At 43.1% G+C, this 15,873-nt stretch overlaps 1 protein-coding gene across 5 annotated transcripts in view; it reads right to left on the bottom strand.

The window, feature by feature from the left end:
• LOC122550083 (integrin beta-1-like) overlaps nt 1-15,873 on the bottom strand; it is a 101,307-nt gene that overhangs the window by 74,342 nt on the left and 11,092 nt on the right. For 3 of the 5 annotated variants that reach the window (XM_043690612.2, XM_043690614.2, XM_043690617.2), the window contains exons 2-3: nt 2,259-2,328; nt 546-631 (exon numbers count right to left, since the gene is read on the bottom strand). In XM_043690612.2, the coding sequence (XP_043546547.1) occupies nt 546-631; nt 2,259-2,328 (156 nt within the window). Of the gene's footprint in view, nt 1-545; nt 632-2,258; nt 2,329-3,763; nt 5,539-5,614; nt 5,696-15,873 lie in introns of those variants that run through there. The other 2 variants (XM_043690615.2, XM_087987523.1) reach the window with 2 other exon arrangements.

The raw sequence follows: 15,873 nt of genomic DNA, 5'->3' as shown, positions 1-15,873 counted from the left end.
TAGAGGGCAGCTCTAGAATCTAAGGGAGTGTGGTCCCAGGAAAGGACAGCAAACTATGAGGATGTGAGCAATCATTGAGGTAGTCTGTGATGGAGTGGCTTTTAAGGATGCTCTCAAATGAGGTCTTCAGAAGTGAAGAATTGGAATTGTTTGTAGAGGATTCAAAGTTTCAATAAGTTTTGATAACCCACAGTTTCAGTACTGGCTGAGGGGTTGCTAAAAAAAATCTATGGAATCTCTCTTGACCACCTCTGCTATGTAATTCGTTCTGCAGAATGCTCAACCACAGTTACTCTAACACCTCCTTACTCTAATGGTACGTTAGTGGGATCTCATACTTGTAGGTCCCAGTCAGATGATGACAAAACGTAGGCAGTCTGACCTCGGATTGTAACTGTTTGTAGCAGTGGAGTTTATGACATGGGATATTTGTGCTTCTGAAAGCAATGTTATCATCCACAGCCTTAGTGTTCTTTATAAATTGGAAAAATCCAGCCATCAGCAGCAGGTGGAACTGCCTTCTATTTCAAACATTGCTAACTTACAGCTTGTGAACACCATCCGCAATTTTGTCCAGCTTGTATACATTCCTCACATGATTCTGCATTGGCTTCTAAACACACCCTGCCATCTGTAATAAAAAATGGAAGACCACTGTAATATATCTGTAGTAATTAATGCCAGAAAAGATGCAAATCAAATACTTAACTTGGCGAGAAGATATGTCCAAAATTCATAATTTAAACCAGAATAGATTAATTAAATTCCTGTGAACTGGATATGATCAGGTATGTCTTAAATTGTACATTGTAATTACCTTGGGACTAAACTCCACAGGTCAATGATCCCACTACTTATAACCAATGTGATCTGTGTCAGTGACCCTGTAAATATACTGGCTCAGGCAAAAAAGCACTCAGTAACGTCTCTGTTCGCTCTCAGCGTCACTAGCAAAGCATTAAAGGGTAATCTAATCTGTCAGGCACGGAAAATAGTGCTGTTGGTGCCTGGATAAGTGGGGTATCGGGATTCACCTTTGGAAAGTCCTTTTCTGTGCCCTCAGCAAACCCTCAAGATTTTATTTTAATTTTCAAAATCTTCCTCTTAGGCTGAGACATGGCCCCCTCTGGTGGAACCCACAATATGTTGTAATCTCGTCACATTACCAACTTTAACAGAGGGGAAATAAGGAGTGAAGCTCAAAGGGAAATCCAGAGGAATAAAAACAAGTTTGTTTTCTGATAATTAATTTCTATACCACCTTATTAAAACACTACACAGCCACTTTATTACTAATACAGATTCAAAGTAAGTCTGCTTCAGCTAAGTAGATAGATCAGAGAGGTTGGGATACTGTCCTTGGAGAAATAGCAGATTAAGGGGACATAATAAAAATCATAATGGATTTGGACCAGATAGGGAAAATATTGTTCCCATTAGTGGAAGAATTGAGAACACAAGTGATCATTGACAGAAGAAATAATGGTGACATTCGGGAAAAAGATATATTTTACAGTGAGAGATTAGGACCTGGAATATGTTGCCTGAGATTGTGATAGAGACAGACTCAATTAAGACACCCAAAATGGAAATGATTTGCTATCTGGAAGGAATGAATATACAGGGCTATAGATAGAAGGCAGGGGAGTCGTACTAGATAACTTATCGCTGCAAAGTCACCCCAGACATGGCTGAAAGGCCTCCTTCTGTTCTGTGGTTCTGTGAAGTCCCAGTACCTACAATGGAACTAACAAATCTTTTTGATTTTATCAGATCAAGGATATTGCTGGTACTGACACCAAAAAGCTGTCTCTGTTCTTACTTCAAAGAGCATCCAGACTGCAATTTAATCTAGGAAAACGTGAGGACTGCAGATGCTAAAGATCAGAATCGAAGAGTGTGGGCTGGAAAAGCACAGCCGGTCAGGAGCATCCGAGGAGCAGGAGAGTCGACGTTTTGAGCATAAACCCTTCATCAGCTTATGCCCGAAACATCAATTCTCCTGCCCCTCTGATGCTGCATGACCAGCTGTGCTTTTCTAGCACCACACTCTTTGACTGCAATTTAATCTACATCACATCTGAAAGACTGCATATCCTACAATGCCATGTGAAAGCTACCAATCTTAATCATGGGCTTGGGTTTGGCTTTGGTGTTTTTTTTTAACCTGATTTAGAGGCAAGAGTGTGACACTGTGTGAATCAGCCATGTGTGTTAAATGTGCAGGGATTAAACCTTATTTGTTTAGAAGGTGTTACCTGAGTGAACTAGACCCAGCCACATCCAGCAACAAACAATCGCTGTGCCGAGGTTAGTTTTCAAATCCATCTGAAGAAAACGAAACATTAGTGAGGAAATCTGGCAGTATACATCTGTTGGAACAATATTATCCTGGTATTGTTAAAACACAAATAATTTAGTTTTGACAAATAAATAACTTACTTGAATATTCACAATACTTGCATGGATTTTATTGGCTCTACAGCATGATGTGATTAAAAATGTCAATTAATTTTATAAATTCAGTCATAACCAAAATTGATCATAAATAAGCTGTAGTGATGTTTCCAGATTTACCTTTTTCCTGGATCTCGCAACATTCATTTCCCCACCACAGCCCCCTGCATTTTGTCAGAACTCAAAGTCCAAAGAAAATACCAACACATCTGTGCATTATGTACCTGTTAAAACGTGAACTTTAAACCTTTACTATCTGCATTTCAGAGGCTCGTGCTTGCCTATGGGAGCATTTAAGTCAGTTTTTATGGCGTGAAAATCTTCAATACTCCATAACCACCTGATGAAGGAGCAGCGCTCTGAAAGCTAGTGCTTCCAAATAAACCTGTTGGACTATAACCCCGGTGTGGTGTGATTTTAAACTTGAGACAAAGCATGGTATCTTATATTTTGCAATTTGAAACACAGTTTGTCTTATCAAGGCTTTGTGTAACAGAGGAAACATCTCATTAGAAGTAGCTATTAACTCATGTATAGTGCCTCAGGGGGTGTGGCACTAGTCCCCATGTTATGCCTGCCAAAGCAAATTAAACAATGCAAAAAGCAAATCATAGCTTCAGAGTGTGATTTCACTGCAGATGTGCACTTTGTATTTGAAGATGTCGAAATTGGTATTTATAAATCTAACATCTCAAGTTAAACAACTATAGAGTTGATGATAAGATTTCTGATGGTTTGGTAAAATGTCTTCAGTTACTGAGATGCAATTGTACGAGATGCTATCGGACTTCACTTTGCATTTTAAACAGCATTTCAAGATTTTGCCGTTTGAGAAAATGAAAAATAAAAGAAACAGATTAAAGCACATAATGCAATTGTCAGACCTTCTACACTTCAGAATCAACTTTCTAAAATTCATTGGAAAGGTTCTGTGTCTGTTAAGAAATCCTGTAATTTTGGTATTAAACTACACAATTATCAAATTGTTAAATAGCTACTGGAACCTCATTTACACTTCAGCTTTGAGTCATCTGTTGGGTTGAATTTATCTCTCCACCCTGGAGGCTTCCTGCCTCTATTCCTGATGAAGAGCTTTTTCCTGAAACGTCGATTTTCCTGCTCCTCAGATGCTGCCTGACCTGCTGTGCTTTCCCAGCACCACTCTGATCTAAAAAATGTTGGGCTGAATGTAATTTGTTAGCTGTAGAATACTTTGGGGTGTACTGAGATTGTTAAAATCTGCAATATAAATGTTTTCTACAAAATTCCCCAGTGTCGGGGTCCGCAATCGCCCCAGGAGACTTACCTATGGAGCAGAGCCTGGTCTCAGAGTTTTTAAACACTGAGAGAAGATCGATTCAGCAATGGCGGAGACCTGGACCATGCTCAATCTGATCTCGGTCAAGCTGCCGAAGCATGACCAGGAGATTTAGTGTCTCGGGCAGTATGTTATGGAGGTGAGGCAGCTGACCGTGGCTTTTGAAACCACGGCAGAATCCTTGGGGGTCTGGTCCAAGCCTTGGAAAGATAGGTACAGGTTTTGGAAGAGCATGTCGATGACCTTGAAAATCGAGGCTGTCGGAAGAATATCCGGCTGGTGGGGCTGCCGGAACAGGAGGAGGCTCCTGCAGGTTTTGAAGCTGGACGTCGAGGTAGGGTGGGTGCAGGTCGAGTGGGCCCACCGGGTCGCAGTGCGCAGGCCCGGATTGGACCAGCACCCCCACCCGGGACGAATCCAGCATTATAGAGATAAACAAATGATGTTGGAAGCCCCGAGAACACTAGGGAAGGATCCACAGCACTTATACACAAAGGGTCATGAATTATCCTTTTGCAAAAGTTTTCTCTTGTCGTGATTCACAAGAGGGAAGGCGTTTGATGAGGTAAAAAGACGGCTGTGGGACTTGAATATCCAGTACTCTATAAGATATCCAGCATTATTACTTTTCAGTCACGGAGGATCCACGTTCAATTTTGCTTCACCGGAAATGGCAAAGGACTTCCTGAATATTTTAAAATAGACTGGCTGGCTCGAATAATATGGGCAATAATGTTTACTTTGTAGTTTGTCTGGTTTACCTGGTTGTTGGTGTTTCTTTTAATATATATGGGAGGCCTAATTGTATTTTCTTTTTCTTCCTCTTCTCTCTCCCTTCCTGTTATCCTTCTTTTTTTGCCTCATCATTTCCTTTTCATTTCTCTCCCTTGGTATGGGATGGAGGGGATTGGTAGCAGTTTCTCTGCCAGGACTGCCTCGGATTAAAGTATGGGTAGGACAGGTTGAATGCCCATTTTTAACTTTCTTCTAATAAGATGCATGTAACTTTTTCTTTCTCTGTGTTGTCTGGGGCTGGAGCACAGCTTCAGGTAGAAGGAGCCATGGAGGGGTTAATGGGTAGTATGAGCGCCCCCTGTGGGAAAGGGGGAAAGTCTCCTTTCATTTGTATTATATGTTGGTGTGTTATAGAAGTAGTTGTTAGATGTTTTGATTGGGTAGTTTTGGCAGTTGTATTTTTAAATTTATATGAACTGTTTACTGTTTCCACTCAGTGCACTGAGTGGGGTTCTTCCTCCTGGGGGGTCACAGATGTCTCGGACAGCTATGGCTAACCATTCATTTAAATGGTGCACTTGGAACATTAAGGGGAGTCATTCACCAATTAAGAGGAAAAAGATACTTTGAAACCTTAGGAGAGAAAGGGTCGATATAGTCTTGTTGCAGGAAACACATCTAACCGATAAGGAGCACTTAACGTTACAGCAAGGAGGGTTCAAACGGCTGTTTTTCTCAGCCTTTAATTTGGAAAGTAGAGGAGTTGCTGTACTCATTCAGAAGAATCTCCTCTTTCAACTGTTAGACCAAATTAAGATGAATATGAACTGTTTATGATTTTTAAAGCGTTAATACATGGTGAGTAGTATTGGATTTTGAATGTATATTGCCCCCGGCACATACCCTCAAATTTTTAATGGATGCACTTTCCAGGTTGATGGTCCTTGGAGTGCATCATACAATTATAACTTTAACCAACTTATTGACCCCAAAGTGGACAGAATGCTTAGGGGGCTTTTTCCTGTCCGGAAGCAGCGGGAGACAGAGTGGAGATGACGCTGGGACCAGGAACTTGCCAGAAAGGTAAGTGAACAGTATAAATACTTATCTTCGAAGCCCACAGCCTTTTTCCTGTCCAGGAGCAGTGGGAGGCAGAGTGGAGGTGACGTTGGGACCAGGAGCTTGCTGGAAAGGTAAGAACATAGTATATATTTGGGCAGCGGCTAAACCCAAGATACAACACATGTATTATCTCCCTCCCACTTCACCCCTTCCTCTAACCAGAAGAAAAGGACTCTGTAAGGTAAGGGTTTTGTCTTTTCTTTTATATATTTAAGTGTTTGTTATTAGGTAGTTGATATAAAGCTAAGGCTTATAATGGCAGGGGACCTCAGATCCATGGCAAGTGCATTTTGCTTGATGTGGGAGCTCAGGGACGTGGCTGACATTCCTGACTCTTACACTTGCAAGAAGTGTGTCCAGCTGCAGCTCTTGTTTGTCCACATGATGGCTCTGGAGCTACGGATGGACTCATTGTGGAGCATCTGCGATGCTGAGGCCACGTTTAGTGAGTTGGTCACACCGCAGATTAGAATTGCTAGGTAGACAGTGAATGGGTCACCAAAAGGCAGAGAAAGAGTCGGAAGGCAGTGCAGGTGTTCTCTGCGGTCATCTCACTCCAAAACATGTATACCATTTTGAATACTGTTGGAGGAGATAGCTCACTCGGGCAGGGCAGCAGTTGCCAGAATCATGGCACCGTGGCGGGCTCTGCTGTTCAGTAGGGTGAGAGATTCTATTGTAAAGGGAGTAGAAAGGTAGTTCTGTGGACTAAGACAAGACCCCTGGATGGTATGTTGCCTCCCAGGTGCTTGAGTCAGGGATGCCACTGATTGGCTGCAGAGCATTCTGAATGGAGAGGGTGAACAGCCAGCCAATGTATAGACACCAATGATATAAGTAAGAAATGAGATGAGGTCCTGAAAGCAGAATTCAGGGAGCTAGGAGAGAAGTTTAAGAGGAGGACCTCATAGGTAGTGATCTTGGGATTGCTACCAATGCCACACGCTAGCCAGGGTAGAAATGAAAGAATAGGCAGGACGTACACGTGGCTTGAGGGGTTGTGTAGAAGGGAGGGGTTCAGATTTGTGGGACATTTGGACCGGTTCTGGGGAAGGTGGGCCTTTTATAAATTGGATGGCCTACGCCTGAACTAGACTGAAACTAATGTCTTTGGGGGAGTTTTTGCTACTGCTGTTGGGGAGGGTTTAAACTAATATGGTAGGTGGCTGGGAACCTGAAGAGAAGACTATTAGACAGTGAGGTAGAAATACAGACTGTAAGGAACAGGATCATGAAGTCAGCATTACCAAGGAGAAGAGTAGGCAGAGAGAAGATGAATGCAAAGGAACTGGTGGTCTGAAGTGCATATGCTTTAATGCAAGGAGTATTGTGGGTAATGTTGATATGTGGGAGGCTTTCAAAGTTAGGTTGAAGATAGTGCAGGATAGGCATGTTCCTTTGAAAACATGGGATAGGAAAGGCAAGATTCGTGAACCATGGATGATAAAATGTGTGACTAGCCAGGAGGAAAAGGGAAGCATACATAAGGTCCAGGCAGCTAAGAACAGATCAGGCTTTGGAGGAGTATCGGGAGAATAGGACCAATCTTCAGTGAGGAATCAAGCGGGCTATAAGGGGTCATGAAATAACTTTAGCAAGTAGGATTAAGGAGAATCCCAAGGCCTTTATTCATATATAGAAGCAAGAGGGTAACTAGAGAAAGGGTTGGTCGATGAGAGGATAAGCAAGGAAGGTTGTGAGTCGAGCCTGAGCAAATGGGTGAGATTCTTAGTGGTTACTTTGCATCACTGAGGAAAGGGACATGATGAATGTTGAGATTAGAGATAGAAGTTTGCTTACTCTAGATCACATTGATATAAGAAGGGAGGATGTATTGGTAGGCTAAAGGATATTGAGGTGGACAAATCCCCAGGACCAGATGGGACCGATCCCTGGTTGCTGAGGGAGGTGAGAGAAGAAATAGCTGGGGCCCTGACAGATAACTTTGTAGCATCCTTAAATACAGGTGAGGTGCCGGGGGACTGGAGGGTTGCTCATGTTGTCCACCTGTCCAAGAAGGGTAGTAGGGATATTCCAGATAACTACAGACCAGTGAGCCTGATAAAACATGGTTTTGTGTGGCGGAGGTTGTGCCTTACCAACGTAATAGAGTTATTTGAGGAAGTGACCAAGTTGAATGATGAAGGAAGGGCTGTAGATGTCATATACATGGACTTTAGTAAGGCGATTGATAAGGTTCCTCATGGTAGACTAATGGAGAAAGTGAAGTCACATGGTAAGACCATAAGACCATAAGACATAGGAGCGGAAGTAAGGCCATTCGGCCCATCGAGTCCACTCTGCCATTCAATCATGGCTGATGAGCATTTCAACTCCACTTACCCGCATTCTCCCCGTGGTGTGCAGGGTGTGCAGGGTGTGGTGTGCAGGGTGTTCTAGCTAGGTGGATAAAGAACTGGTTGAGCAACAGGAGACAGAGAGTAGTAGTTGAAGGGAGTTTCTCGAAATGGAGAAAGGTGAGCAGTGGTGTTCCACAGGGACGAGTGTTGGGGTCACTGTTGTTTGTAATATACATAAATGATCTAGAAGAGGGCATTGGTGGTATGATCAGTAAGTTTGCAGATGATACGGAGATTGGTGGAGTAGCAGAAAGAATAGGGAACTGTCAAAGAATGCAAGAGAATATAGACAGGCTGGAGAGTTGGGCAGAGAAGTGGCAGATGGAGTTCAATCTGGGCAAATGTGAGGTGATGCATTTTGGGAAGTCTAATTCTCGAGCCAACTATACTGTAAACAGAAGAGACTTGGGAAAAGTTGATGAGCAGAGAAATCTGGGAGTTCAAATCCATTGTACCCTGAAGGTGGCTGCACAGGTGGATAGAGTGGCCAAGAAGCTAAATGGTATGGTTGTCTTCATCAGATGGGGCATTGAGTATAAGAACTGGCAAGTCATGTTAAAATTGTATAAGACTTTGATTCGGCCGCATTTAGAATACTGTGTACTGTTCTGGTCGATGGGGAGGGTGTAGAGATAGTTTATGAGGATGTTGCCTGATATGGAAGGTGCTAGGTATGAAGTGAGATTGAGTAGGTTAGGATTGTTTTCGTTAGAAAAAAGGAGGTTGAGGGGGGAACCTGATTGAGGTCTACAAAATCATGAAGGGTATAGACAGGATGGATAGAGATAGGCTTTTGCCCAGGCTGAGGGATTCAATAACAAGAGGTCACGCATTCAAAGTGAGAGGTGAAAGGTTTAAGGGGGATACACATGGCAAGTACTTTACACAGAGGGTGGTAGGTGCCTGGAATGTGGTGCCAGCAGAGGTAGTAGAGGCAGGCACGGTAGATTCATTTAAGATGCATCTGGACAGATGTATGAGTAGATTTATAGAGTCATAGATATGTACACCAGGGAAACAAACCCTTCGGTCCAACTCATATATGCCGACCAGATATCCCAGCCCAATCAAGTCTCACCTGCCAGCACCCAGCTCATATCCCTCTAAACCCTTCCTATTCATGTACCCATCCAGATGCCTTTTAAATGTTGCAATTGTACCAGCCTCCACCACTTCCTCTGGAAGCTCATTCCATACATGTATCACCCTCTGCGTGAAAAAGTTACCCCTTAGGTCTCTTTTATATCTTTCCCCTCTCACTCTAAACCTATGTCCTCTAGTTCTGGATTCCCCAACCCCAGGGAAAAGGCTTTGTCTATTTACCCTATCCATGCCCCTCATGAGTTTATATGTCTCCATAAGGTCACCTCTCAACCTCCGATGCTCCAGGGAAAACAGCCTCTCCCTATTCAACCTCTCCCTATAGCTCAAATCTGCCAACCCTGCCAACATCCTTGTAAATCTTTTCTGAACCCTTTCAAATTTCACAACATCTATTCAGTAGGAGGGAGTCCAAAATTGCACACAATATTCCAACAGTGGCCTAACCAATGTCCTGTACAGCCGCAACATGACCTCCCAAGTCCTGTACTCAATACTCTGACCAATAAAGGCAAGCATACAAAACGCCTTCTTCACCATCCTATCTACCTGCAACTCCACTTTCAAGGAGCTATGAACCTGCACTTTGTTCAGCAAGACTAAGACCTTACCATTAAGTGTATAAGTCCTCCTAAGATTCAGCAGATGGATACAGATCCTTAGGAATTGGGCGATAGGTTTGACAGTGAATTTAGATCGGCACAGGCTTGGAGGGTTGAAAGGCATGTTCCTGGGCTGTAAATTTTCTTTGTTCTTTGTTGTTGCAAGTATATCCCCACAATCCAGGCAGTTGTTGGACCTGAACAAGGAGCTGGGGTTGGTGGATTTGTGGAAGTGTCTTCACCCTGATGGTAGGGATTTCACCTTTTTCTCTAAGCTACATAAGTGCTGTATCAGGATTGACATGTTTTGCCCCCATTGATCTTTTTGAATTCGGTGCTGACTTGCAGAATAGGGAACATAGCCATTTTCGATCATGTGGCAGTGTACATGGAGGTCAAGGCTGGTGGTAACAGGACAGGCTCGCGGCACTGACACATGGACCCTTTCCTCTTGAAGGATAGCAAGTTTGTAGAGTATTTTTCACTGGAATTTAAAATTTTTTGGGACATTAATTTTGGGGATGGATAATAATCTGTCAGTGCTCTGGGAGACTGCCAAGGCCTATGCACGGGGTTTGACTATTTCTTACTCTGCGATCCGGAAGCGGCAGAGGGGAGAGCAGCAGCGTTTGCTCGAGGCCCGGCTGAAGGCAGCCAAGGGAGCATACTTTGACAAACCAATGTCCTGTACAGTCGCAACATGACCTCCCAACTCCTGTACTCAATACTGGAACCAAATTACAGCGGATTACAGCCCTTAGGGATACTTTCAATGCTGCGCTCACACAGACAGCAAGGAGGGAAATCTCCTTTATGAAACAGAGGTTATTTGAGTACGGTGATAAACTGGGTAGATATCTAGTGTACCTGGCCAGAAAGAAGAATGCCCCCCAATCTATCACATCCATCAGAGAGAGTGCTTGTACTCTTACTTTCAATGCCATAAAGACTAATGCAGCATGTAGGAAGTTTTACTCTGAGCTGTACTGGTCGGAGGGCTGTGAGAACAGACTGATAAAGATGGAATCCTTTTTAAGACCCTGGACCTTCCAGGTGTAACTTCAGACCAGGCGTCCTTTCTGAATGTCCCCCTGACAATCCAGGAAATACAGGAGGTGGTGAGGCAGCTCCAGAGTGGTAAAGCACCCAGCCCAGATGGACTTCAAAGTGAGTTTTACAAGGGGTTTATAGACATGCTGACTGGGCCACTGTTGAATATGTACAACCAGTCATACAGTCAGCACAACCTCCCATCCTCTCTGAGAGAAGCAAATATTTCGCTTATTCTCAAGAAAGGAAAAGCCCCAGAGGATTGCACTTCCTACAGGCCCATATTGTTACTGAATTTTCTTCGACCAACTGATGAAGGAGCAGCGCTCAGAAAGCTAGTGCTTCCAATTAAACCTGTTTGTCTATAATCTGGTGTTGCATGATTTTTAACACAATATTGATGACTCCTCTGGAACCATCAAGTCTGCAGCTTGTCTTATTATCAGAAGTAACTTCCCTGTTGCTTATCACACTTGGCATTGACCGTCTGTTTGAAGGCAGGAGTTTCCTGTAATTAACTTCTTCTACGGGGCAATCATTTGTCCTTGTGGCATTAGGCAGCTAGTTATCAAGCAGTTGTTAAAACAGTTTTGTTTATGTAACCTTGACTCCTTCTTTTCCCAGGGATAGTTAATTGCTTTCAATTCCTGTATAAGTTTGTCCTTGGCCTTTCACAGTTTATTCCAGACAGAGTTATTGCTGATTCTTTCAATCTATGAACAGTTCTTAAAATTCTGAAGTTTGCACTATCACAAAAGCCCCTTCCAGGATGTATGAGCTGGTTTTGAACTTCCTTTCATTGAGTAACCTTCTGTTGCTGATGTACTGGGCAGACCCTACTTAGTGCAAAAGACTTGTGGACCCGGTTATTTTTTTCCCAAGGTACATACTTCATCCTCTCAAGATTACTGTCAAAGTCTCTGACAAACCTAATAGATGTTCCTGTGCTTCTCTGTGCAATTTGACAAAGTCATTAATGGCCAACACTGTGGGATTGCCTTCTGCCTGGAACTGAGTGGGTGTCTGGTTCCTGACCGTTCTGTGAGTGAAAGAGACCAGGGCACTTCTTCCTTGGCCAGTTCTGGAGGATGTAGTGGGCAAGTGCTCACCAGATTGGGTCCATGATTCTAATCTAGGAAGTGAAACCACCCCAAGTTGGAAGTCTCTGAGCAGGAGCATGCTGCAAAAGAAAGCCTTGCCAGTGCTACCTCTCGGGGGTCTATGGCTTCTTCCTCAGACGTGAAGTTGGAGGTGGAGCTGAGTGTCTCTGGTGTAAGTTTCCTCAGGATGAAGGTTTGCTGGGTGCTGCTAGTGTCAACATAAAAGGAGATTAGTTATGTAAGAGATGTGCAGATTAACGATGAGATCACACTGGCATATTGGGGAAGCAGCTTTGCTGCCCTTTGGGGTCTCCACTCCCCACATGAACAGCCGCATTCTCCTCTGGCCAATTCAAGTATTTTCTTCATTAATTTGTGAGCACTTTTATGTCTGTGACTCCGTCCTCTCCTGCCTGCAGGTTTTAGCCCTCACCTGGTTGTGGGACAGTGTTTCCTGCAATAAGATAAAGGGAGGGGCTGAGAATGACAGAAGTGGATGGAAGAGCAGTTAGCGATGACACAGAAGGCAGGAAGGGTGGTAATGTGTCCCGAGTGAGTGAATCGGAAGTGCAGAGGTTTCATCGTTCAAGAGGATGAGCTGGTTGAAAGCCATTGAAAGACATGATGTGTACAATACTGAGAGGTGATGCCCCTGAGCTTTGGTGTGAGGCCTGTGCATTGGAAGAGTTGGCATAATTGGTGACTCTGTGTGCATGTGAGGTAGCAGAGACAAGATGATGGCATTCATTCTTGGGAAACACAGAAGATCATTAACCCTCTTACTGCTCTGCTCAGTGTTCAGTTTGACCCTCGACACAGCACTGATCTGGGCTCTTATTATCATCCTGGCAGGCTGGATCAGGTCATGTGGCTTCCTTCATCCGTCTACAGGATAAAGCACAGGCCTCTTCTGCACTGCCCATGCAGTTCCCTGGCAAGGAAGTAAGGAGTAACGGTACACAGTTGTGTTGGGGGAACCAGGTCCTGCCTTGCAGTGCCTGAAGTGCACTTTTAATACAGTGCCAGCAGCATGAATTCCAGGAGGTCCCAGCAGCAGCAACTCTGCCACCTCTCCAGCAGCACAATTCCATTAGGCAGGCACTGTACAGCCCAGATACACACTTAATGAGGTGAATTGTGGGAAGTTAGGGTGAGAAAAACTGCTGTTAGCAATAGTGTGCCATGAATCTCGCTCATCAAAACACACTAAATCAAAATGGGTTCATAGTCTCTTGGGCAAATGCAGATTAATTAAGGAAAGGCTATGCAGATTTGTTGAGGACAAATCATGTTTAACAAACTTGCTTGTGTTTTTTTAATGAGATAACAGCGAAGGTTTGTGAGCACAATGCTCTTGACCTGGTGTATGGACTTTAAAGCACTTAATAAAGTGCCATATAACAGATTTGTGAGCAATGTTGCAGCTCATGAGGTAACGTGAACTGTAGCAACATGGATAAAAGATTGGCCACATGACAGATATTTTCTTGTAGTAGCTGCTGTCGTTTGTTTTGGGTTTGTATACAAGACAAAATGACAAAAAGGGATTAGGCGATTTGTATTCTTACAGCGATTCACTAAATAAGAAAGGCTATGCGATTCCTTTATATTATAAAAGTCATTTTAGAATTAGAATATGATTAATAGCTTATGTTCCTCGTGACTGATTTTTTTCCCCTCAAATACTGAGTCTGAAATAGAACAAAGCAAATTAACAAAATATTTCTTGATATGGTAACAGTATGTACGCTGGGAGTACAGCACATGACAAGCAACAAAAAAAATATTCTGGCACAGATTATGAATTACACTGCATCAACTAACAGTGAAGTTGTTTCCATATATGGTCAGAGCTTCACTGCCAGTTCAAAGGTCAATCTCTCCAACCCCCTTGAGCTACTCAGCTTCCTTCAGAATGAAAAAACCTTGATGTTACAAGCAATCTTGCTGGAGGGCAGTGTATGTTCACATTAGACGAATATTCACTGCATCTTGCAATGTGACCATGATTGTTCAGACAGTGCTCTTCAAAATGTCACAAGCTATTACTGATGAAATAATTCTTAATCAGAAAAATTACTTTTAGAAAGCAAAAGGACATCAGTCACTTCCTGTTTTCTCTCGTCCTTCCTCACACTTCTCTTTAAAAGTTGGAGCGGAGCTCTTAGATGCAGCCTGTCATCTCCAGAAACATCCCTCAGCAATTAGATTTTAATTGATCTCAAGATGTGCATGTTTATTATTCTTCCCTTCCACATGTGAGATTAACTACAACTCACTTCCACAGCTAAAGATCGCAACCATTATTAAGTCTAAAGACCACCATTGGAGATTGTCTAAAATGATGCACCCCAAGCTATTTCCATTTTAGGTTCAGAGCTATTTTAGGAAACCTTGCAAAATGATTCTACAGTATCCTCCCAGGAACTCCTCCCCTCTGAAAACCCATATTCATTGCAATATAAATCACATGGATGTTACATCCAGGTAGAAATGCTAATTAGCTATTCTATAGACTCAAATTTCATTCTGTCATGGAATTAATTAGACCAGTTGAAGAATGGCCCATTACAAACTCTGAGACTACTAAACTGCCCTGTGACAGTTATCCAGTCTATTCACCATCTGCACAGTTGCTTCCGCCATTAGTTTTGAGGTGCAGGGGGATTTGTACGTAAATCACAACAGATCAGTATGCAAGTTCACATAACCAAGAAGACTAATGGGATGCTAGCCTTTATTGCAAGTTGAGCGGAACATAAACGTAAGGGTGTTGCACATCAGTTACAGATGGCATTATTGACACCACTACGATGTAAAGTTTGTAATTTATATATTTTTTAATATCATTTATGTTCGAGTTTGGATTTTGAACTTAGGTAACTTTTGACCTATTTACATGAGGGATTTTAATAATTAATGAGTCAATATTTCTGCAGTCATGACTTTTTAAAAACAGTATGTGTGAGAGAATCCCTGAAGTGATAAACGGGAATTTAGAGTCGTAGAGTCATAGAGATGTACAGCACGGACACAGACTCTTTGGTCCAAACCGTCCATGCCGACCAGATATCCCAACCCAATCTAGTCCCACCTGCCAGCACCTGGCCATATCCTTCCAAACCCTTCCTATTCATATACCCATCCAGATGCCTCTTAAATGTTGCAATTGTACCAGCCTCCACCACATCCTCTGGCAGCTCATTCCGTACACGTACCACCCTCTGCGTGAAAAGGTTGCCCCTTAGGTCTCTTTTATATCTTTCCCCTCTCACCCTAAACCTATGCCCTCTAGTTCTGATCCCAGGGAAAAGACTTTGTCTATTTATCCTATCCATGCCCCGCATAATTTTGTAAACCTCTATAAGGTCACCCCTCAGCCTCCGACGCTCCAGGGAAAACAGCCCCAGCCTGTTCAGCCTCTCCCTATAGCTCCAATCCTCCAATCCTGGCAACATCCTTGTAAATCTTTTCTGAACCCTTTCAGGTTTCACAACATCTTTCCAATAGGAAGGAGACCAGAATTGCATGCAATATTCCAACAGTGGCCTAACCAATGTCCTGTACAGCCGCAACATGAACTCCCAACTCCTGTACTCAATACTCTGACCAATAAAGGAAAGCATACCAAACGCCTTCTTCACTATCCTATCTACCTGCGACTCCACTTTCAAGGAGCTATGAATCTGCACTCCAAGGTCTCTTTGTTCAGCAACACTCTCTAGGACCTTACCATTGTGTGTATAAGTCCTGCTAAGATTTGCTTACCAAAATGCTCACCTCATATTTATCTGAATTAAACTCTATCTGCCACTTCTCAGCCCACTGGCCCATCTGGTCCAGATCCTGTTGTAATCTGAGGTAACCTTCTTCGCTGTCCACTACTCCTCCAATTATGGTGTAATCTGCAAACTTACTAACTGTACCTCTTATGCTTGCATCCAAATCATTTATGTAAATGACAAAAAGTAGAGGACCCAGCATCAATCTTTGTGGCACTCCACTGGTCACAGGCTTTCAGTCTGAAA

The sequence above is a fragment of the Chiloscyllium plagiosum genome, unplaced genomic scaffold, assembly GCF_037043375.1.
Source record: "Chiloscyllium plagiosum isolate Xiang-an unplaced genomic scaffold, Cpla_swu_hap1 HiC_scaffold_5, whole genome shotgun sequence".
Lineage (NCBI taxonomy): Eukaryota > Metazoa > Chordata > Chondrichthyes > Orectolobiformes > Hemiscylliidae > Chiloscyllium > Chiloscyllium plagiosum.
The sequence above is the reverse complement of the archived record's forward strand: the minus strand, read 5'-3'. Positions and strand labels throughout refer to the sequence as shown.